Source organism: Balaenoptera acutorostrata, chromosome 2 (genome assembly GCF_949987535.1).
Source record: "Balaenoptera acutorostrata chromosome 2, mBalAcu1.1, whole genome shotgun sequence".
Taxonomy (NCBI): domain Eukaryota; kingdom Metazoa; phylum Chordata; class Mammalia; order Artiodactyla; family Balaenopteridae; genus Balaenoptera; species Balaenoptera acutorostrata.
Window position 1 is genome coordinate 121791886 of NC_080065.1, and position 23304 is coordinate 121815189.

The 23304-nt window shown below is 34.7% G+C and overlaps 1 protein-coding gene across 2 annotated transcripts in view; it reads left to right on the forward strand.

Annotated features, from left to right (window-relative positions):
- SMAD5 (SMAD family member 5) overlaps positions 1–22015 on the forward strand; it is a 49489-nt gene extending 27474 nt beyond the window's left edge. For both annotated transcript variants that reach the window (XM_007172188.3, XM_057540555.1), the window contains exons 4-7: positions 2179–2298; positions 13274–13495; positions 15259–15515; positions 16952–22015. In XM_007172188.3, coding sequence (XP_007172250.1) covers positions 2179–2298; positions 13274–13495; positions 15259–15515; positions 16952–17095 — 743 coding nt within the window. In that variant the 3' untranslated portion in view covers positions 17096–22015. The remainder of the gene's footprint in view (positions 1–2178; positions 2299–13273; positions 13496–15258; positions 15516–16951) is intronic.
- The last annotated feature ends 1289 nt before the right edge of the window (positions 22016–23304 follow it).

Below are 23304 nucleotides of genomic sequence, written 5' to 3' on the forward strand. Positions count from 1 at the left end.
CAGATACACAGGACAGATTGGTTGTTGCCAGAGGTGGTGGGGGAAGTGGATGAACTGTTTTTATTTTTTTTAGTTTAAATAAATTGAATTTTTTAAAAAAGCAAACAATTTGGGGGAGATCAGAGATTACCCTTTAAGAATAATGACAATAAAATAAGATAGAATTTAAAAATTGCACTCCCTCCTCCCAACCCACCTTCCCTCTCTCATTGCTTGATCTTTCTCTATAGCATGTATTACAATCCAGTACAGTATATATTGTCTTTATTTACAGTCTGCCTCTCCCCAGCCTCCCCCGTCTTGACTATAAACTCCATGAAAACAGGGATTTTATAGCATCTTTTGTTTTTTGCTATATACCCAGTACCTATATCAGAGTCTAGTATGCAGTAGATCCTCAATAAATATTTGTTAAATGAATAGACAAAATTATAGCAACACATAAATACATTTACTGCTAACTATAGGTATACCCATATGTCAAGTGGTTGCCAGTGCAGCTTGAGAGATTGAAGCCAAATGGTGTTAATTTGAAAGGTTTCATAGAGAGGAGTCCTATTATACAGTAAAGGCAGCGTGTAGTAAAAGCTTATCAAAGACATAAAGGCAAAATGACTGTTTGATGAATGTGAAGTAAAGTAGCTAATCTGGAAACAAAATGTGGTTAGATATCAATTGACCATTTATTGGACCAAATGACTAAATCCATATATACCATCAGGCATTAAAATTAAGTTCTACCAAAACAACAGCAGCAACAAAGGAAGTAGCTATGTTTGATGTAAAGTTAAATATTTTCATATAATTTATAATACCAAGTACCATTTATCAAGTGCCTTTTATGTAACTAATACTGTGATGAAAGATACCACATTAAATTTAATCTTCAGAACAACCAAGTGAGATAGATATTTTTCTTGTTTTACGGATGGAAAACGAAACTGGTATTAACCCCAAGAGCTTAAATACCTTGCATAAGGTTGCACAGCTGATCAGTGGGGGTTCAGGCCCAGGTTTCTCTGAGTCTAAAGTGTGTGCTTTTTTAACTTTGCTACATTGGTTGTCAAATCATTTTGTACTTCGGTAGGTTAAAATGAACCCCAGTTATCTTTAATTAGGTAACTGATGCACCGAATTGCCTGAAGAAGGATCATAAGTGGATTTTTAAAGTTGCTAAATTTTGTTAATGGCATGCCTGTCTTATGTGAGTAAATTGTGAGGTCACTGTGTCAAGAAATATTGGGATGCCTACTGTTGTAAGTAGGGTCATATGTAAATGTATACTTTGTAGTTTCTCTACTGCAGTGAAATAGCAATTGATGAAGTTGTGTTTTGTTGTGTTGTGTTTCTTTGAAGAGGATTTCAGTTCCAGCTGTTTAACTTGCTGTTAGGTGTTTGTTCAAAAACTAATTTTCATCCTTTGTCCTAGATTCAGTGCTGATTGTAGCTCTGTCTCAAAATACATCTTATACAAACTTTGAGGTGAAAGACAAGTTATATTCAGTATTTATAGTTATGAGACAAATAAGTATAGCTGTAGCTTTTATAAACGTTTTCAACCACAAATGTTGGAACTCAAAAGATATTCTAGTTAACTTTCAGTTTCCTAAGAGCCACTTAATAGGATTTAGCCATTTAATAGGACAGAGCAACCATTTTAAGACATTGCAGAAGAATTAGACAGCTGCTGTTAGTGTTGGCAAATTTTGAAAGAGCATGGTTTTATTTTCCAGTTTTAAATAACCATACAGTATGTGATGATCTTGATAATTCAAAAATGTCTCTGTAGATATCTATCTAAACAAGGATAATCTGTGGCCTTCAGATTGACCTGCAGTAGTTGCAGTTTCTCTGAGCGTATGATTCTAAGCAAATGGAGGCAAAATTCTTGACCTTTAATTCTATTTTAGTGAATTTTAGCACTGATCTTACTATCCTGGATTGGAACAAATTCATGTGGACCTGCAGTAGGTTTTTGGTAGCTAATGGGTGTGCTGTCTTTTCTCCTTTTCCCTTGCCCTAAGGTAGCATCCTACATTTTTGTGTGTCTCTGATGTTCAGTAATGAATCCTGCTGGTAATCTTAAGAATTTTCAGATGTGTTTAGATTAACTTTGAGCAGGATGAAGATTTTAACTATTCTTTTGGGACTTAATTTGTCTCATTTTATCCCTCTTAGCTGATACTCCTCCTCCTGCATATATGCCACCAGATGATCAGATGGGTCAAGATAATTCCCAGCCCATGGATACAAGCAATAATTTGATTCCTCAGATTATGCCCAGTATATCCAGCAGAGGTAAGAGAAATACAATACTTACTTTGTTGTTGTTGCTCTTTTTTTTTTTTTTTTAACTTCTTAGCCACTTTTAACAACCACCTTTATTGAGGTACAGTAATAATTTATTTTTTTTAATTTAATTTTATTTTTTATACAGCAGGTTCTTATAAGTTATCTATTTTATACATATTAGTGTATACATGTCAATCCCCATCTCCCAGTTCATCCCACCACCCCCACCCCCCCTCCGCTTTCCCCCCTTGGTGTCCATACGTTTCTTCTCTACATCTGTGTCTCAATTTCTGCCCTGCAAACTGGTTCACCTGTACCATTTTTCTAGGTTCCACATACATGCATTAATATACGATATTTGTTTTTCTCTTTCTGACTTACTTTACTCTGTATGACAGTCTCTAGATCCATCCACGTCTCTACAAATGACCCAATTTCGTTCCTTTTTATGGCTGAGTAATATTCCATTGTATATATGTACCACATCTTCTTTATCCATTCATCTGTCGATGAGCATTTAGGTTGCTTCCATGACCTGGCTATTGTAAATAGTGCTGCATTGAACATTGGGGTTCATGTGTCTTTTTGAATTATGGTTTTCTCTTGGTATATGCCCAGTAATGGAATTGCTGGGTCATATGGTAATTCCATTTTTAGTTTTTTAAGGAACCTCCATACTGTTCTCCATAGTGGCTGTACCAATTTACATTCCCACCAACAGTGCAAAAGGGTTCCCTTTTCGCCACACCCTCTCCAGCATTTGTTGTTTGTAGATTTTCTGATGATGCCCATTCTAACTGGTGTGAGGTGATACCTCACTGTAGTTTTGATTTGCATTTCTCTACTAATTAGTGATGTTGAGCATCTTTTCATGTGCTTCTTGGCCATCTGTATGTCTTCTTTTTTTTTCTTTTATTTTTAAAATTAAAAAAAAATTTTAACATCTTTATTGTAGTATAATTGCTTTACAATGGTGTGTTAGTTTCTGCTTTATAACAAAGTGAATCAGCTATACATATACATATATCCCCATATCCTCTCCCTCTTGTGTCTCCCTCCCTCCCTCCCTCCCTATCCCACCCATCTAGGTGGTCACAAAGCACCGAGCTGATCTCCCTGTGCTATGTGGCTACTTCCCACTAGCTATCTATCTTACATTTGGTAGTATATATAAGTCCATGCCACTCTCTCACTCTGTCCCAGCTTACCCTTCCCCCTCCACTTGTCCTCAAGTCCATTCTCTATGTCTGCGTCTTTATTCCTGTCCTGCCCCTAGGTTCTTCAGATCCATTTTTTTTCTTAGATTCCATATATATGTGTTAGCATACTGTATTTGTTTTTCTCTTTCTGACTTACTTCACTCTGTAGGACAGACTCTGTGTCCATCCACCTCACTACAAATAATTCAATTTCGTTTCTTTTTATGGCTGAGTAATATTCCATTGTATATATGTGCCACATCTTCTTTACCCATTTATCTGTTGATGGACACTTCCATGTCCTGGCTATTGTAAACTGTGCTGCAATGAACATTGTGGTACATGACTCTTTTTGAATTATGGTTTTCTCAGTGTATATGCCCAGTAGTGGGATTGCTGGGTTGTATGGTAGTTGTATTTTTAGTTTCTTAAGGAACCTCCATACTGTTCTCCATAGTGGCTGTATCAATTTACATTCCCACCAACAGTGTAGGAGGGTTCCCTTTTCTCCACACCCTCCCCAGCATTTACTGTTTGTAGATTTTCTGATGATGGCCATTCTGACTGGTGTGAGGTGATACCTCATTGTAGTTTTGATTTGCATTTCTCTAATAATTAGTGATGTTGAACATTCTTTCATGTGTTTGTTGGCAATCTGTATATCTTCTTTGGAGAAATGTCTGTTTAGGTCTTCTGCCCATTTTTGGATTGGGTTTTGTTTTTTTGATATTGAGCTGTATGAGCTGCTTGTAAATTTTGGAGATTAATCCTTTGTCAGTTGCTTCATTTGCAAATATTTTCTCCCATTCTGAGGGTTGTCTTTTCGTCTTGTTTACGGTTTCCTTTGCTGTGCAAAAGCTTTTAAGTTTCATTAGGTCCCATTTGTTTATTTTTGTTTTTATTTCCCTTTCTCTAGGAGGTGGGTCAAAAAGGATCTTGCTGTGATTTATGTCATAGAGTGTTCTGCCGATGTCTTCCTCTAAGAGTTTTAGTGTCTGACCTTACATTTAGGTGTTTAATCCATTTTGAGTTTATTTTTGTGTATGGTGTTAGGGAGTGTTCTAATTTCATTCTTTTACATGTAGCTGTCCAGTTTTCCCAGCACCACTTATTGAAGAGGCTGTCTTTTCTCTATTGTATATTCTTGCCTCCTTTATCAGAAATAAGGTGACCATATGTGCGTGGGTTTATCTCTGGGCCTTCTATCCTGTTCCATTGATCTATATTTCTGTTTTTGTGCCAGTACCATACTGTCTTGATTACTGTGGCTTTGTAGTATAGGCAGAAGTCAGGGAGCCTGATTCCTCCAACTCCATTTTTCTTTCTCAAGATTGCTTTGGCTATTCAGGGTCTTTTGTGTTTCCATACAAATTGTGAAATTTTTTGTTCTAGTTCTGTGAAAAATGCCGTTGGTAGTTTGATAGGGATTGCATTGACTCTGTAGATTGCTTTGGGTAGTATAGTCATCTTCACAATGTTGATTCTTCAAGTCCAAGAACATGGTATATCTCTCCATCTGTTTGTATCATCTTTAATATCTTTCATCAGTGTCTTATTGATTCCTTCTAGTGTATTTTTCATTTCAGTTATTGTATTGTTCATCTGTGTTTGTTTGTTCTTTAATTCTTCTAGGTCTTTGTTAAACATTTCTTGCATCTTCTCAATCTTTGCCTCCATTCTTTTTCCCAGGTCCTGGATCATCTTCACTATCATTATTCTGAATTCTTTCTCTGGAAGGTTGCCTATCTCCAATTCATTTAGTTGTTTTTCTGGGGTTTTATCGTGTTCCTTCATCTGGTACAAAGTCTTCTGCCTTTTCATTTTGTCTGTCTTTCTGTGAATGTGGTTTTCCTTCCACAGGCTGCAGAATTGTAGTTCTTGCTTCTGCTGTCTGCCCTCTGGTGGATGAGGCTATCTAAGAGGCTTGTAGAAACTTCCTGATGGGAGGGACTGGTGGTGGGTAGAGCTGGGTGTTGCTCTGGTGGGCAGAGCTCAGTAACACTTTAATTTGCTTGTCTACTGATGGGTGGGGCTGGGTTCCCTCCCTGTTGGTTGTTTGGTCTGATGTGGCCCAGCACTGGAGCCTACCTAGGTCTTTGGTGGGGCTAATGGCGGAGTCTGGGAGGGCCCACACCAAGGAGTACTTCCCAGAACTTCTGCTGCCAGTGTCTTTGTCCCCACGGTACACCACAGCCACCCCTGCCTCTGCAGGAGACCCTCCAACCCTAGCAGGTAGGTCTGGTTCAGTCTCCCCTGGGGTCACTGCTCCTTCCCCTGGGTCCCAATGCACACACTACTTTGTGTGTGCCCTCCAAGAGTGGAGTCTCTATTTCCCCCAGTCCTGTCGAAGTCCTGCAATCAAATCCCACTAGCCATCAAAGTCTGATTCTCTAGGAATTCCTCCTCCCGTTGCTGGACCCCCAGGTTGGGAAGCCTGACGTGGGGCTCAGAGCCTTCACTCCCGTGGGTGGACTTCTGTAGTATAAGTGTTCTCCAGTTTGTGAGTCACCCACCCAGCAGTTATGGGATTTGATTTTATTGTGATTGCACACCTCCTACCATCTCATTGCGGCTCCTCCTTTGTCTTTGGATGTGGGGTATCTTTTTTGGTGAGTTCCAGTGCCTTCCTGTCAGTGATTGTTCAGCAGTTAGTTGTGATTCCGGTGCTCTCGCAAGAGGGGGTGAGCTCATGTCCTTCTACTCTGCCATCTTGAACCAGTAATAATTTATATACCATAAAATTTATCCATTTTAAGTGTATGATTCGATGATTTTTAGTAAATGTATAAAGTTTTACACCATCACCACAATCTAGTTTTGGAACATTTGCATAACCCTTTAAAAATATCCCTTGTGCCTATTTGCAGTCTATCCCCTCCTATCCCCAGCTCCAGGAACCTTCTAATCTGTTTTCTGTACCTGTAGATTTGCCTTTTCCAAACTTTTCATATAAATAGAATCACAAAATGCGTTGTTTTCAAGATTCATCCATGTTGCACCCTGTATCAATATGTTCTTTTTTATTGCTGAACAGTATTTTATTGTATGGATATACCACATTTTGTTTACCCATTTATCTGTTGATGGACATTTGAATTGTTTCTAGTTTTTGGCTAGCATGAACATGCTGTAATCAACATTTGCAGATAGGTCTTTGTTTTTATTTTTCTGTATCACAGGGTAAATTTAAGTATTTAAGAGAAACTACCAAATTACTGTAAAGTGACAGCACCATTTTACATTTTTACCAGTACCATATGAGGGTTCTAGTTTCTCCATATCCTCCTATCGCTTGTTATTGTTTATCTTTTTGATTATAGTTATTCTGATGGGTGTAAAGTGGTGTCTCATTTGTTTTAATTTGTATTTCCCTAATGAGTAATGGTTTTGAACATTTTTAATGTACCTAGCCATTCATGTATCTTCTTTGGCTTATTTAAATCTTTTGCCTTATTTTCATAATTGGGTTGTTTGTCTTATTGTTGAGTTGTAAGAGTGCTGTATATATTTTGGATAGAAGTCCTTTGTTTGTCTTATTATTGAGTTTTAAGAGTTCTGTATATATTTTGGATAGAAGTCCTTTATCAGATATGTGATTTGCAAATATTTTCTCTCAATCTGTGGATTGTCTTTTCATTTTCTTAATGGTGTCTTTTGAAGCACAAAAGTTTTTAATTTTGATGAAGTTATCAATTTTTTTATGGATTATGCTTTTGGTGTTACATCTAAAAAATCTTTGTCTATCCCAAGGTCATAAAAATTATTCTCCTGTGTTTTCTCCTAGAAGTTCTTTAGCTCTTATATTTAGGTCTATGATTCATTTTGAGTTAAGGTTTTTGTATGTTAACGTTCTAAATTCATCTTTGTGGAAGTAGGTATCCAGTTAGTTCTAGCACTGTTTGTTGAAAAGAGTATCATTTCTCCACTGAATTGTCTTGGCATCTTTTTCAGAAATCAGTTGACTATAAATTTAAGAGTTTATTTCAGGACTCTCAATTTTGTTCATTGATCTGTATGTCTATACCTCACCGTCTTGATTACTAAAGTTTTATAGTAAGTTTTGAAAACAAGAAGTGTTAGTCCTCCAACTTTGTTCTTCTTTTTAAAAATTGTTTGGCAATTCTGCATTCTTTGCATATTTTCATATCATTTTAGTATCAGTTTGTCAATTTCTGTCTGCCGCCAAAACTCTTCCTTGGACTTTGATAGCGGTCACATTGAATCTTTAAATCAACTTGGGGAGATTTGCTGTCCTCTTCTAGTACACAGACATGGAATGTCTCTCTTTTCTTTTCTTTTTAAATTTATTGCTAAGTGAGTGGAAGAATTTTTTAATTTCGAGTTTGGATTCTTCATTGGTAGATAGAAATAAAATTGATTGGATGAAGGCAGTCAAAAGGCACATACTTCCAGTTATAAGATAAATAAGTACTAGGGATATAACGTACAACATGATAAATGTAGTTAACACTGCTGTATGTTATATACGAAGTTGTTAAGAGAGTAAATCCTAAGAGTTCTCATCACAAGGAAAAAGTTTTTTTCTGTTTCTTTAATTTTGTGTCTGTATGAGATGATGGGTGTTCACTAAATTTACTGTGATAATTGTTTCATGATGTATGTAAGACAAATCATTATGCTGTATACCTTAAACTTATACAGTGCCGTACGTCAATTGTATCTCAGTAAAACTGTATGAAAAAGACTTAAAAAAAGACTTGCGTCACCTGCATCTTTAATTGCTTTGCCAGTTTGAGCTGTAATTTTAGACATAATTTTTGCTACAAAGATTTAAAATATAAGAGCATTTTAACCACTCTAAAATTTAGAAATAGGAACTTGAGACAAATTAGATTTTTCTAATGGAAATGTTCTGAGCTTAAAGCCCTAAAGGAGCGTAAGGAAACCAGTTAACTTTAATTTAAATAATCAGGTCTTAAGTAGTGAATGAACCAAGTTCTTTTGTTAAATAACAACTGTATTAAATCCCTGAAAGGTTAGTTTCAAAATGGCATTAATGCAGTGGTTTCAGGTCTAATTAATGAAATAAATTTCTATTGGTCACTATAAAAAAATTTTTTTTTAATTAAAAAAATACAGTTGATTTTTGTATATTAATCTTGTAACCTGCAACCTTGCTGAATTCATTTATTAGTTCTAGTGGTAGGTTTTTTGTGTGTGCATATGTGGATTCCTTAAGGTCTTTTAAATATAGGAGCATGTCATCCATGAATAAAGAACAGTACTTTTTTTTTTACTGTCCAATCTGAATGCGTTTAACTGCCCCTTCTCTCTTATTATTAAAGCACATATATGAAAAACCTATAGCTATCATAATTAATGATAAAAAACTGAATTACTTTCCACCTATAATTGGGAGTAAGACAATGATGTCGGCTTTTATTACTTCTGTTCAGTATTGTTCTAGAGAGTCTAGCCAGCAAACTGTTAGTTCTCTTCTATTACTAGATTGAGAATTTTTATCATGAATGAATGTTGGATTTTGTCAAAAGCTTTTTCTGCATCTACTGAGATGATCATGTGAGTTTTTTGTTCTTTTTTTCTAGTAATAAGGTGTATTACATTACATGAACTGATTTTCTGATGTTAAACCAACCTTGTATTCCTGGGATAAAACCCATGTGGTCATGGTTTATAATCCTTTTTTATATATTGCTTGGTTAGGTTTACTAATATTTTGTTGAGTATTTTTGCTTGTATATTCATGAGGGATATTGGTCTGTAATTTTCTTGTGATGTCTTTGTTTGGTATTGCTGTCAGGTAATAATGGCCTCACGGAATGAGTTGGGAAGTGTTCCCTCCTATTTTTGGAAGAGTTTTTGAAGTATTAGTATTATTTCTTCTTTAAATATGTGATAGAATTTACCAGTGAAGCCATTTTGGCTTGGACTTCTATTTGTGGGACGATTTTAAATAATCGATTCAGTTTCTTTAGTTATTATATTGGTCTATTCAGAGTTTGTTTTTTCTTGAGTCAATTTTGGTAATTTTTGTCTTTCTGGGAATTTATCCATTTCATCTAAATTATCTAATTTGGCATAAAGTTTTTTGTAGTATCCTTTATAATCTCTCTAATTTCTGTAGGAGTTGGTAGTGATGTATTACTTCCTGATTTTGGTAGTTTGTGTCATGTTCTTTTTTTCTTGTTGGTTTAGTTAAGGGATTGTCAATTTTGTTTATCTTTTGAACGACAACTTTTCCCTCTTCCATTGAATTCCACTCTAATCTTTATTTCCTTCATTCTTCTTGCTTTGAAGAATGCAAGTTTACTTTTAGTTTACTTTTCTTTTTATAGTTTCTGAATCTTACATTATTAATTTGAGTTGTTTCTTTTCTAATATGGGTGTTAAAAACTATTTATTTCCCTCTAATCACACCTTTAACTGCATCCCATAAATTTTTATTTTTGTTTGTTTTTATTTTTATTCATTTTTGTTTGTTTTTATTTTTATTCAGTTAAAAATATTTTAAAATTTCCCTTGTGGTTTCTTCTTTGACCCATGGATTATTTAGTAGCATGTTAATCAATTTCCAAATATTTCAAGATTTCCCAAATTTCTTTTTGTTGTTGATTCCTAATTTAATTCTGTTGTGTTCTTTGAACATATTTAGTATGATTTCAGTTCTTTAAATTTGTTGAGACTTGTTTTATGCTTGTTTTTGTATAGCCTGTGACCTAAGAATGGTCTCTAGATTATTAAAGAATTGTTAAGAAGAAGAAGAATATATGACAGGTAGTATGTGGCCTGCAAAACCTAAGGTATTTGCATCCCACTTGGTCATGGTGTATAATCCTTTTTGTATGTTGCTGGATTTGCCCATTTGGGTGGGCAGAAAAGGTTTGCCAACCCTTGGCAAAACATATAGTCTCTTTTAGACAATACTCCATGTGCCTTTGAAAAAATTGTATATTCTGATGTCGTAGGGTGTCATAGGATCTCTGGATTTCAGTTAGATGAAGCTGGTCAGTAGTGTTCAGATCTTCTGTATCCTTGCTTATTTTCTTTCTAATTGTTCTATCAATTATTGAGAGTGGGAGATTGAAGTCCCCAGCTACTACTGTTGAATTATTTATTTCCACTTTTAGTTCTGTTAGTTTTTGCTTCTTGTACTTTGGGGGCTCTGTTGTGAACAATTCAGTAGCATTAAGTACATCCACAGTATTCTGCAAACCATCACTCCTATCCATTTTCAGAACTTTTTCATCATTTCAAATAGAACTCTGTACCTATTAAATAATGACTCCCCATTCCCCCTCACCTTACCCCCTTGGTAACTACCATTCTATAATTTACATTAGGATTCATTTTTTCTATTAACATTCTTTGGGTTGTAACAAATGAATAATGACATGTAGCCATCGTTATAGTATCATATAGAATAGTTTCACTGCCCTAAAAATCCTCTGTGCTCTGCCTGTTCATCCCTCCCTCTCTCCTAACCCCTGGCAACCACTGATCTTTTTATTGTCTCCATAGTTTGCCTTTTCCAGATGTCTTGTAATTGGAACCTTACAGTATGTAGCCTTTTCAGATTGGCTTCTTCACTTAGTAATATACATTTAAGTCCCCCACCAACCATGTCTTTTCATGGCTTGATAGCTCATTTCTTTTTAGTGTTGAATAATATTCCATTGTCTGGTGTACCACAGTTTATTTATCCATTCACCTATTGAAGGATATCTTGGTTGCTTTCAAGTTTTAGCAGTTATGAATAAAGCTTTCTATAAACATCTCTCTGCAGTTTTTGTTTGGACATAAGTTTTTGACTCCTTTAGGTAAATACTAAGGAACACATTTGCTGGATTGTATGGTAAAAGTTTGTTTAGTTTTGTAAGAGGTCAACAGACTGTCTTCCAAAGTGGCTGTACCATTTTACATTCTCACCAGCAGTGAATGAGAGTTTCTGTTGCTCCTCATCTTCACCAGTATTTGGTGTTATCAGTGCTTTGGATTTTGGTCATTCTAATGGTTGTGTAGTAGTGTCTCTTTGCAATTTTAATTTGCATTTTCCTGATGACATGTAATGTGGAGCATCTTTTTATATGTTTATTTGCCATGTGTATATCTTCTTCAGTGAGGTGTCTGTTCATGTCTCTGACCAGTTTTTCTCATTACCTTGTTCATTTTCTTGTTGAGTTTTAAGAGTTCTTTGTATATTTTGTGTAACAGTCCTTTACCAAATGTGTCTTTTGCAAATATATTCTCCCATTCTGTGGCTTGTCTTCTCATTCTTTTGACAGTGCCTTGGTGTTGTATCTAAAAAGCCATCACCATATTCAAGGTCATCTAGATATTCTCCTCTGCTATCTTCTAGAGTTTTGTAGTTTTGTATCATAGGTCTGTGATCCATTTTTGAGGTAATTTTCATGAATAGTGTAAGATATTGTGTCTAGATTCATTTTTTTGCCTGTGAATGTCAGTTGTTCTTATACCATTTGTTGGAAAGACTGTCTTTTATCTATTATTGGGGAAGTAACCAAGATCCTTCATCAAAGATCAGTTAACTATATTTATGTGGATCTATTTCTGGGCTCTCTGTTCTGTTCCTCTGATCTCTGTTCTTTTGCCAATACCACACTGTCTTGATTCCTGTAGCTTTATAGTGAGTCTTTAAGTTGGATAGTGTTAGTCTTCCAGTTTTGCTTTTCAATATTGTGTTGGCTGTTCTGGGTCTTTTGCCTCCTTATGTAAACTTTAGGATCAGTTTATCAATATCCACAAGATGATTTGTTGGGATTTTTTTTGGGATTTCGTTGACTCTCTAGATCATGTTGGGAAGAACTGACATCTTGAGAATATAGAGGCTTCCTACGCATGAACATGGACTATATCTCTATTTAGTTTTTCTTTGAATTCTTTCTTTAGAGTTTCATAGTTTCCTCATATAGATTTTATATCTACTTTGTTTGGTTTTTACCTAAATATTTCATTTTTTTGAGTGCTGATATAAATGGTAATGAATTTTTAATTTCAAATTCTACTTGTTCATTACTGGTATAGGAAAGTGATTGACTTTAGTATATTAACCTTACATCTTGCAGCCTTGCTATAAGTGCTTATCAGTTCTGGGAGTTTTTTTGTCAGTCATTTCAGATTTTCTGCATAGACAATCTTGTCATTTGTGAACAGACAGTTTTATGTCTTCCTTCTTGATCTGTATACCTTTTATTTCCTTTTCTTGTCTTAGTGCTTTAGCTAGGATTTCCAGTGTGTTGTTGTAAAGGAGTGGTGAGCACATCCTTGCCTTGTTACTGATCTTTGCAGAAAAGCTTCTAGTTTTTCACCATTGAGTATGATGTTAGCTGTAAGTTTTTTGTAAATGTTCTTTATATCAAGTTGAAGAAGTTCCCCTCTATTCCTAGTCTGCTAAGAGCCTTACTTAGTTTTTTAGTTCAGATTTTTGTTTAAAGTAATTTTACAGACACTGGTATAGTTAAGTCTTTCAGTTTGCTGAAACAGAGGTTTGTCATCTCAAATTTAAACCTGGATTAGATTCTGCTAGAAAAATAACTTAAAATGTGATGTTGCCTATCCGTGTATATGTATAATTTTGAAAATTGTTATGATCAAGGTATTTCTGATGTTTGTTTTCTTGAAAACAAACATACAAACAGACTGAAAGTCAGGAAGGACAGTGAGACAAGTGAAATATCTGAAAATTTTCTTTTTCATATAGTGCTTGGGTTGGGTTGAAGGAAACACAGAGTCTGGAGTTTCTGATAATCATTAAACATTTTTCCTGTCTGGTTTGTTCACAGATGTTCAGCCTGTTGCCTATGAAGAGCCCAAACATTGGTGTTCAATTGTCTACTATGAATTAAACAATCGTGTTGGGGAAGCTTTTCATGCATCTTCTACTAGTGTGTTGGTAGATGGATTCACAGACCCTTCAAATAACAAAAGTAGATTCTGCTTGGGATTGTTGTCAAATGTTAATCGTAATTCAACAATTGAAAACACCAGACGACATATTGGAAAAGGTAATTTTGTCATTTTCCTACATTCAGTTGAATTCAGTCATTTGTTGTGCTTGCTATGTAGTCTGCATTGTGTAAGGTTCTGGGGCATACAAAGAAGCTTAAGGCATGGTCCTGCCCTCAAGTTGCAGATGTTGAAGAATGTATTAAGTAAAGACAGACTTCTTTTCTTTATCCTACCTATTTTTTCTTCATAGTACTTAGGGTCTGAAATCATACTATTCTGTGTTTATTTTTTAAATTTTCAGTCTTTTTGACTGAAATACAAGCTATACAGAAATTTGCATTGTTCACAACAAATCTTCAGCAACTAGAACGATGCCTGGCTCATAGTACATACACAAGAAATATTTGTAGAATATATGAATGCTAGTGAAGGATTAAAATTTTTAAATTATGATATTTGTGGAATATTTTGGGTTGATGACTTGAAAGAATTTCCATTATGTTGGAGGAGCAGGGTTACTGGTAGGAAATCCAGTTTGAATGACGTAAGTCTTCAATGGCTTCACTGCCACATCTCCCACCTTTTAAATTCAGGTAACAGGGTTTTATTTATAATTCATCCTACAAGATAGTTGCCATAGCAAACAAGGAACTTTTCACATTGTAGTGAAATGTCTCACGCATCAAGTGGTCAGAAAGGAAACCTATCCCAGGTAGAGCTGTTTGCCTCTCTTTTAAGAAGTTTTGTTTTTACCACTTGCTACTTTTTGCTTCTTTGACTTGAGAAAGTCTTGGTCCAAATTAGGAACAAAAGGTAAAAAACTTTAATTGTAATATGATTTCTTATAGAAGAGATTCAGAAAAATACTATGTCCAAAAATAAGTTGGAAAGAAAGTTTCCATCCTTTTTTGACTGAACTGTCAACTTGCCATGATTTTTTAGGTAAAATGCCTCACTTCTATGCATTGATTTTTCATTCTGCAGTAGAATAATTTAACAGAAATCTACTTGGTGAATTCTTAAATTCTAGAATCGTTTACCCCTTTTTTCCTAGTATGCAGTTCTAGGATCCTTTCTTCCACGGCTCATTTTTATTGGCCCAGAAGCAAAACATAGTTTTTAATGTCATAGCCTGAAACCAGTCTGTGACTCACATGTGTGTACTACGATGGTCTTTTTAGTACCATTTGCAGTAGAGAAAAGTTGGGAACAACTTCAGCTCTAGTATATAATTTGAATTTTTAAATATTGAACATTCATATATTATTTATATATTTTTTAAATACCCAAAACTTTTTTTTTAAAGGAAAGTAAAATAAATCTGCCATTTAAAGGCTTTTCCTATGACCTGAAATTACATATGTGACTTAGCTTTTTTTTTTTTAAATGCTGCAGACCTTTCCATTAGCAAAAAGAGTGCAAAACTTTTTGCCAAACAACTATTCATGATAGTTGATAGCACTAAGAATTCCTTTGAAAGGACTCATCATAAGGTGCTTTTTGGGGGATTTTTTTTTTTGCCATCGCTTTCTTTCATAGAGATGATAAATGATTGTTGGAAAAGAAAAAAAAACCCTGAGAACTGATAACCTAATATGCTGCCAACTTGAGGCTTAAGTCTTAGTTATTTGAGGATCATTTTAGATTTAGGCACATTAACCTCTTGATTATCTTTGGTGGCATAAGGCCATCTAGTGGTAGCTTCTGTCTGAAGACTTGCTATAGTTTAGTAGTTATTCTTGGTTGTACCTCATACAACTCCCTCGGTTTCATTATCCTGCTTTGTTGAGTTTACTCTTGTAATGCCTGTCTTTTTAAGGTGTTCATCTGTACTATGTTGGTGGAGAGGTGTATGCAGAGTGCCTCAGTGACAGCAGCATATTTGTACAGAGTAGGAACTGCAACTTTCATCATGGCTTTCATCCTACCACTGTCTGTAAGATTCCCAGCAGCTGCAGCCTCAAAATTTTTAACAATCAGGAGTTTGCCCAGCTTCTGGCTCAGTCTGTCAACCATGGATTTGAGGCAGTATATGAGCTCACCAAAATGTGTACCATTCGAATGAGTTTTGTCAAGGTGAGTGGGTTGTGACCTGTAGCTTCATTTGAGTCACTGTAAATATGTATATTATATGTCTGTAGGTTATGATTTTAAAAAGTCTTTGTTAAATGAAAGGTACTATTTTTTACCTGATTTAATAGGTTTTTAAATAAAATTCTTGAATTTATAACTTAAACCACATGATTGGTCTAAGATTTTATTTTATAATCCAGACATTATAAAGTGCTCAATACTGATATTGAATAGGGGCTGAGTTTATAAAAGGATTTCAGTTAAAGGCTAAATTGCTAGAAAGCATTTAATATTAAAATTGCTTTTTAAGTTCCGTAGCTTCAGCAGTTTCAATCATTATTAGATCCCATTAGGTTGACTTAAAGAATTCTTTACCATACTAAAATTATTTTCCTTGTTTTAAGCTCTGTTATTAAGGATTTGCAAAGTTCAAAGAACTTTTCAAATTTATCATTTGCTCTTGACCTAATTTTATTGGTATTCCAAATGATGGTGCATAAGCAAAATTTAGAAAGAATTTTAGTGTTATACTTCAGCAGCCTGTTCTGTACCTGCTTGTTCCTTAAGGATTTAGCCAAAGAAGAGCAATTGTCAAATGCTCTGTGTAGGTTTTTTTTCTTTTTGGCCCACAGCACCACAGCCCAGTATTTTCTTGCTATAGGCTTTGTTATAGGCCTGTTTATGCAGCAGTTTATCAATAGCCCTGAAGGCATTTCCCTTGCCTTCTATAGAAACATGGCTTTTGCATATTCAATATAGTCTCCCAATCCACCCTCATCACAGCTGCTTACTTTTCCTGGGCCAGGACTACTGTAAGCAGTAAAGCAGAGAGCTAGATAAATTCAGGAAAATAGAAGTGAAAAAATTCTGTTTTACTCTTTGGAGTTTTAGGCTAAGGTGGTCCAGCTCAATTCATCCCAGTAATTTCCCATCTTAAAGGATAATGATATGTGACTGCCACTTTAATTACATTTGTATGCATTGACCAGATTTAAAACGCCTTATCTGATGTTTGAAAAAAACCCTGAAAATCAAAAACTTTTTGTTTACAAAATCTGATGTGAACTTACCTGAGGCTATATTTGAGTTTTATTTATCCCATTAAGAGAGAATATAGCTCACTGCAGAAATATTAATATTTTAATTATGAGGTATTGCACCATTATTAACTTCCTAAAAGTAAAAAAAAAAAAGAATTCTGAAACACATCTTGCTCCAAGGGTTTCTATTAAGGGATTATATGTTATTATAATGATGCAGCTATTGTGTTGCTTTTAATTTCATGGTGAATGCTAAGATTGGTTTTGTGATAGTTTTTCCTTTAGTTATGTCTGTATATCTCTACTGTTAAAGTTTATTTTTGTTAGTGTGTTGAAATTGTTTTTGACTGGTTGACAGTTTAAAAAGTGGCTTGCCATATTATCTGTTCATTTTCATAGGGCTGGGGAGCAGAATATCACCGGCAAGATGTTACCAGCACCCCATGTTGGATTGAGATTCATCTTCATGGGCCTCTTCAGTGGCTGGATAAAGTCCTCACTCAGATGGGCTCCCCTCTAAACCCCATTTCTTCTGTTTCATAGTGCAGAAGTATTCTTTTCCAGTTATATTATTAGTGGACTTGTTTTAATTTTAGGGAAAACTTCAGTACAGATACTGTGAGCTTACATGGAAAACAGATATTACAGCTTATTTTTTTTCTACATAATTGTGACCAATACATTTGTTTTTGTGATGAATCAACATCTGTTTGTATTCATGTTCATGTGATTAACTCTCAAAAGTGTTGTGAAAGATGCAGAGTGAGTATTGTGCCCCAGTTCAGAAGTTTGGCATTGATCTTAAACTGGAACATACTTTTGCCTTATTGTCCCCTCAGTTTTTTTATTTGTTAAAATTTTTTGGAAAAGTAATACATCACATGATGAAAATTATAACAGTATAAGAAGGTGTTCAATGAGAGTCTTCCGTTCTATTCTTGATTCTCCAGAAGCTGTACTTTTACCAGTTTCTTAGTCCCACCAACTTTAAAAAAGTATAATTCATTGTTTTATAAAAGCATATGGTAGGGGCTTAAAAGAAACTATAAAAAAAAAAAGTCTTTTATTTGAAGGAACCCTATGCACTGCTCTAACAGGTAGTGTTCAGTAAAAGCCAAGTGATAGTTTTCTAAGTGACATAAAATTTACATTTAATACAGCTAAATGTTGGTCAGTGCATTGTGACTTCACTCAATATTATCTTTTGTAAAATATTTCCTTTTTTAAAAAAAACTTATTGCAAACAACAGATCTCCAGTATATGTCATTTACTCAAATCTGTCATAAGTACTACTTTATAGCTAGTGACAGTGCGTGCACGGCCTTGTTCAGCTGTGTTTGCTGCTTTTGGCCAATGTTGCAAGAACTCTAATTTTGACATGCATTAATCTTTTATTTTGCACTTTGATGGGTGACAGTTTTTAGAGTAACCTTTTGTGAAACACACTCAAGCGACTTGGACTTAGATGTTCATCCTTGCTTCCTTGGTACCCCTTTTGTATTAAACACTGCAATTTATAGATTACAGTTATAGGAAGTTATACTTTTTCTAGCTTTTGTTGTATTTTCAACCTAGATTATAAGACTGTTATTCTGTAGCTCCAATTGAAGGTGCCTTTTTAATTCCCTGCAGGATGATATTAACGTTGAAAAATCACGTACTTCATCCCATTGCTCTTACTTGCGTCTGTTTCCTCATGCGAGGACCTGTGTCCTGTATCCATAGGAGCCTCTTCAGTCTGGCCCCAAGGATGAGGCCACCTGTCTGATGCTTAAATGAATTGAGCTAGCTGATTTGAAAACATTCACATATCAAAGAATACAGACTATTCTCTCAGTTACCATGGGTGCTCTTTTTCCATTTTTTTTAGCACCTATGTGGATACTAGTCTCCACAGTCCTCAGAGAGGAAAGACATGAAAACTCTAAAATACTCATTTAATCAGTCATGCTTAAGGGCTTTGAGTAAAGGACTCTTAACCTCTTTTTCTAGGGAGCAGTCAAATGGACACTTAGTTATGGCATGAAGAACAAATACATTTTTTTGGGAAAAAAACCCACCTAACTTACCTATTAGAAGCAGCTGATTTTCCAGTGCCTTTTAAAAATATGTGGAGCCATTGTCAGTCTTCTGTTCAAAATGTTAGTTTCATTTGACTTTCTACTTTGCCCTTTCTGCTCTTACGAGGGAAAAAAATGCATTTTTTGAGGAAAGGAGAATGCAGTTCCTTTTGTTTTCCGTAACATTATTATTGCTTTTATAAAGTGCAGCCAATGGATGGTTTTAGTTCTCTCAGATGAAGTGCCATGTGTTTCAGCTCACAGTCCTTTGCTAAGTAAAAGGGAACTTTCTGACAGTCACCTGAGCCTTAAACGTAAGTTTTACATGACATGCATTCTCAACCTTCCAGAAGTGTGTCAGCCACACAAAAGAGGATTATTTGCTTAGTGATAGAACTTAGCTATTTACATCATTCTTTTACTTAGCAGGCTCATGGCACAATCTTTGGAACAAATTTGTAGAAGAACTACCTAGGTTGACTGGCAGATACATGTAATCAACTTCAGTGGGCTTGAACTGGTGGAAACTATTGAATTGTTTTATTGATGCTTACAACTGAGTTAATTAAAAATTGTTTTGATTCATGTAACAGCCTTTAGAGTTAGCAAGATTTTATGTGATTGGCTTTTTCTGTGTTTTCTCTAAGGAGCTGTGTCTCATGAATGACAGTACTGAAGCTATTAACTGGTAAGAGTTTCATGTAGAAGTATAATAAGCCTGTTGTATTTCCAAAAAGTTGTTAACTCTACACCCCTGGGTTTTATATGAAAACTTCATTCAATCCAGCTGGTCCTGTAATTCCTGAGGATGCTCAGTACAGGAATGGATGGGAAATAAAAACTAGCCAGTGACATTAAAAAAACGAAGTAAAATTCTACCAATGAAAAAAGCACCTCTGAAGGAAACCATTTCATAAAATTACAGTTTTAAGCTTTTATTTAATCTCCAGAATGGTTTATAGTCAAATTTATGAAAGCATCATCACAACCAGAATAATCACATTTTATAGCATGTACAACATTTAAATAAATATATGCCAGCTGAAAAGACAGAGTCTGGGAATAATAAAATTACAACCAGTTTGGTAAATGCAAAAAGAGGAATAGAATCAAAATTAATCTCAGTAATGTATTAAGGGAACAAAAAGATACTGACTGGAAAAAAATAATTTAAGAGGTGCATTTGACTAATATCTCTACATAATTACCTGGCTTACGTTATGGAATATAAAGTAGTAGGCATGTTACTGATCTACTGAAGTGAACTTTTTTCCTTTAGAGAAAATTTAAGGAAGACATCAATCTAAATGTCAAATATATATATCAGACTATAAATCACTTTTTACATTTTCTTGTTATATAAGTAAACTATCAATATGATAATAGAATTGTCTGGGTTTCTGAGGTGAAATCCACAGTAAGATTGCTGTCAATAGGTAGTTCAATAAGTTATACTTAATAGTATGGAAAGAGGGTGTAGCTATTTTATACTTTTCATAACATTTGAGAGTAAGACATTCTTTTAGGATGTAAAATGATCAGTAAGTATTCAGATCTGAAATCTATTGTTAAGATAAGGACTGGGGCTCACATTATATAACCTTCAGTATTATCTTAGAGTACCTGTGGGAAACAGTTCCCCTGTAATAGTGTTCTTTTAAAGGAGAAAGTTTATACAAAAATGAAATCATGCCAGTAGCAGAGAAACTCTAATTTCAAGTTTGATAGTACCTGTTTAAGTGTTGTATTTCTATTACAGAGAGCACCTAATATACCATTTTAGTTCCATTTCTTTATGCTTTTTCTAGTTGCTTGCTTAATATTACTTTGGATCATTATCACTCTCCCACTTAAAATATATTAATATCTTTTATACTTTCTGAAGAAGGAAAAATCTTTTGATAATTATTAAATTCAGCTTCCAATGATGATTTAAATTTTGGACCTATTAACTTTTAAGAGGCTCAGAGCTCTTCCTTGTCTTATTAGTTAAATCCTCACTTAATCTCTGGTAGGAATTATGAATGTGTGTCCTCATTATACCCATCAGCTAGATAAGCAAGAATCTTTTAAGGTAGTAGATAGCCTGGTGGTTTTAGAAGTGTTTGGTGATTTTTATTGGCGGGAGTTTTCCTAAGTATTGGTTTATGGGCATCTCCTCAGATATTCAGTAGCGCAGCTTTTTGGGTGGTAATCTCAGGTTTGATGCCTGTTTCCCCTGGAGAGTAGCATTTTCCTCATTAAAAGAGGTGGGACTGAGGAGGTTTACTTCTCACAGAAGATGCATGTATGGAGAGAGAACTTGAGGCATTTCTTCTGCGTAAACAATTCTATTCAATACCTGCTAAACAGAAACTTAGCTAGTTCTTTGTAATTCACTGGATTGAAGTTTAGCACGTCCTAATTACAAGAGGTAAGAGTATTTGTCAAGCCTTTGTTATATTGGATTTTTCATAATAGAAACTTCTCTTCTAAAATGCAGTTATTATAATTGAAGTGTTACCCTAAAATTGGATGATTTACAAAAACCAATGAGAAGGACTTTACGTATCAATTTTTTTTAAAAATAAGAGCTTATGCTGTAATATTTGCTGGTAGCAATTGCTGTAGAACAAGTGTTGAGTTGTTTTGTTGAAAAGATCTAGTCTCAGAGCAGGATTCTTCTGTTATTTGTGACAGAGTGAAAAAGCTTTGTGTGGTTCTCGTCCAAATAATTCAGGTCTTAAAATTCCTAAAATCCTCATAAACCATTGTCTTTTAAGGATTTATTTGAAGATAACTGTTTTTTAAACGTTTGAAATGTTGTGTAGAGGTAGATTTTTTTTTACCCCATTGATAGGTAGTGCCTTCTTAATACTAGCTGGTGTTAGCTATAACAAAACTCCAGTGAGGCCAAACAATCCCAAGTAAAGAAGAAATCTTTTAGAGTCAGATTTGCCCTTCTAATACCATTGGAGATGATGTTGCTTTGATTTATTCATAAAGTATTTTAACTGTAGGGACTCTTGGAGATAATAGTTGGGCAAGTGCTTTTCTTTTCAATGTGGTTGGTTAAAGTTGCATTTTGAAAATCACTTATGTTAAAATTGGGTAGGATCATGAAAACTGGGTGTTTGTATGTAATCCTGCCCATGTTCTCTTAAAAAGATATTTCATATGCAGATGATAAAGACCAAATCACTGGCTGCACTCTAGGTCTGCTTCTTACTTGTACTTGTTCTCCTTCTGTTTATGTTGTAGAAAATGAAAGTCTAGCAACATGCTTCAATTCTGTTATCTTTTTGATACTTGTAAAAATGTATTAGGTTTTACTATATTGTGCTTTTCAAAGCCATAACTCTTAAGAACTTTGTTTTTGGATATTGTTTGCTAATACTTTATTTTAATAAATCTCAAAATCTGCTTAATGTGTGTTTTTGTTTGTTTTGGGGGCTATTCTTTTTTGATTTAACATGTTTCATTGAGTGAAGTTATAAAAAAGGATGAGATTATCAGTTGCTGTGATCGGCTGTGTTATCTGTTTGTGCACTAGCGGTAGAAAATGAATATACTAGGCCTTTCCACCCAGCGTGAGGTTTGCTCAGAATGATCAGTATGTTTCTATTCTGTTTATAAGAGAGTTGATGTGTTTTTCTTTGTTAGTTTAGTTTTGTTTTGAAAAAGGATTTGAATTTAGAGTCTGGGGTTTTTTAGTTTAACCACTAATTTCCCTTCTCTAGCTCTATCTAAAATTAGAGGTCTTGACCAGATGATTGAGAGATAGAATAGTTGTTAGCAGAGCTGGCTTTGGAGTCTGCTTGCCTGCATTTGGGTCCTGGACCTCAGAGCTTCCTTAACTCTGTGCCCTTAGGCTTAACCACTCTGTGCCTCAGTTTCCTGATCTGTAAAGTAAAAGTCTACTTGTAGGATTTGGGGGAAGATTAAAGTAATACAAATAAAGTACTTAGTGCCCGCCACATCAGAGCTTTTTTATTATTATTATTATCATAACCATCATCTCTTACCTTTCTGCTGCTTCTTTGAATCAGAGGAATTATTTCTGATGCTACTTGACCTTAGTAGATTAATCCTTGATTACCCACTTTGCGAATTAGCCTTGTTTTTCTTAATTTTCTCCTTTTAAAAAAAGTTCAAAATCACAGATTAGTTTTGTCATCCCCACCAAGTGCCTGCCTACTTTGACCACCTTCTGTGTTGTATATACAAGAAATACAAACTTATTCTAATTAGAAGGGGATGGTGAAAATCCATGTGTCCCCACTAGAAAAACCCAAACTAAATATTTTAACCTGAAAGAATAAATATAAAAGCTCTTATTATTCTCTATAGAGAAAGGCTTCATCAAAAGAATCCATATCTGCAAATCAGTTTCTTCTTATGCTTTTTTTTTTTTTTATTTCAAGTGTAAGGCATTTAGTAAGGTATTTAGTAGCAGCTTCACTGTTTTAGAAGCATACTTTAAAAACATTTGTTCTGGCAAAAGATTTCAGTGAACAGTGAGAGGTGGTGTTGGCTTCTCTCAGATTTAAGATAACTAGTTTTCAAATTGCCATAGCCAAAACAGTTCAGGTGACAGGGATCAATTGTGACATCTGTTTCAATTTTCTTTTAGACACAAGAACTCAATGGCTAATGCTATTCCATATTACAGCAGTTTTGATGCAATTCATATTTTTTAAATATTTATAAGA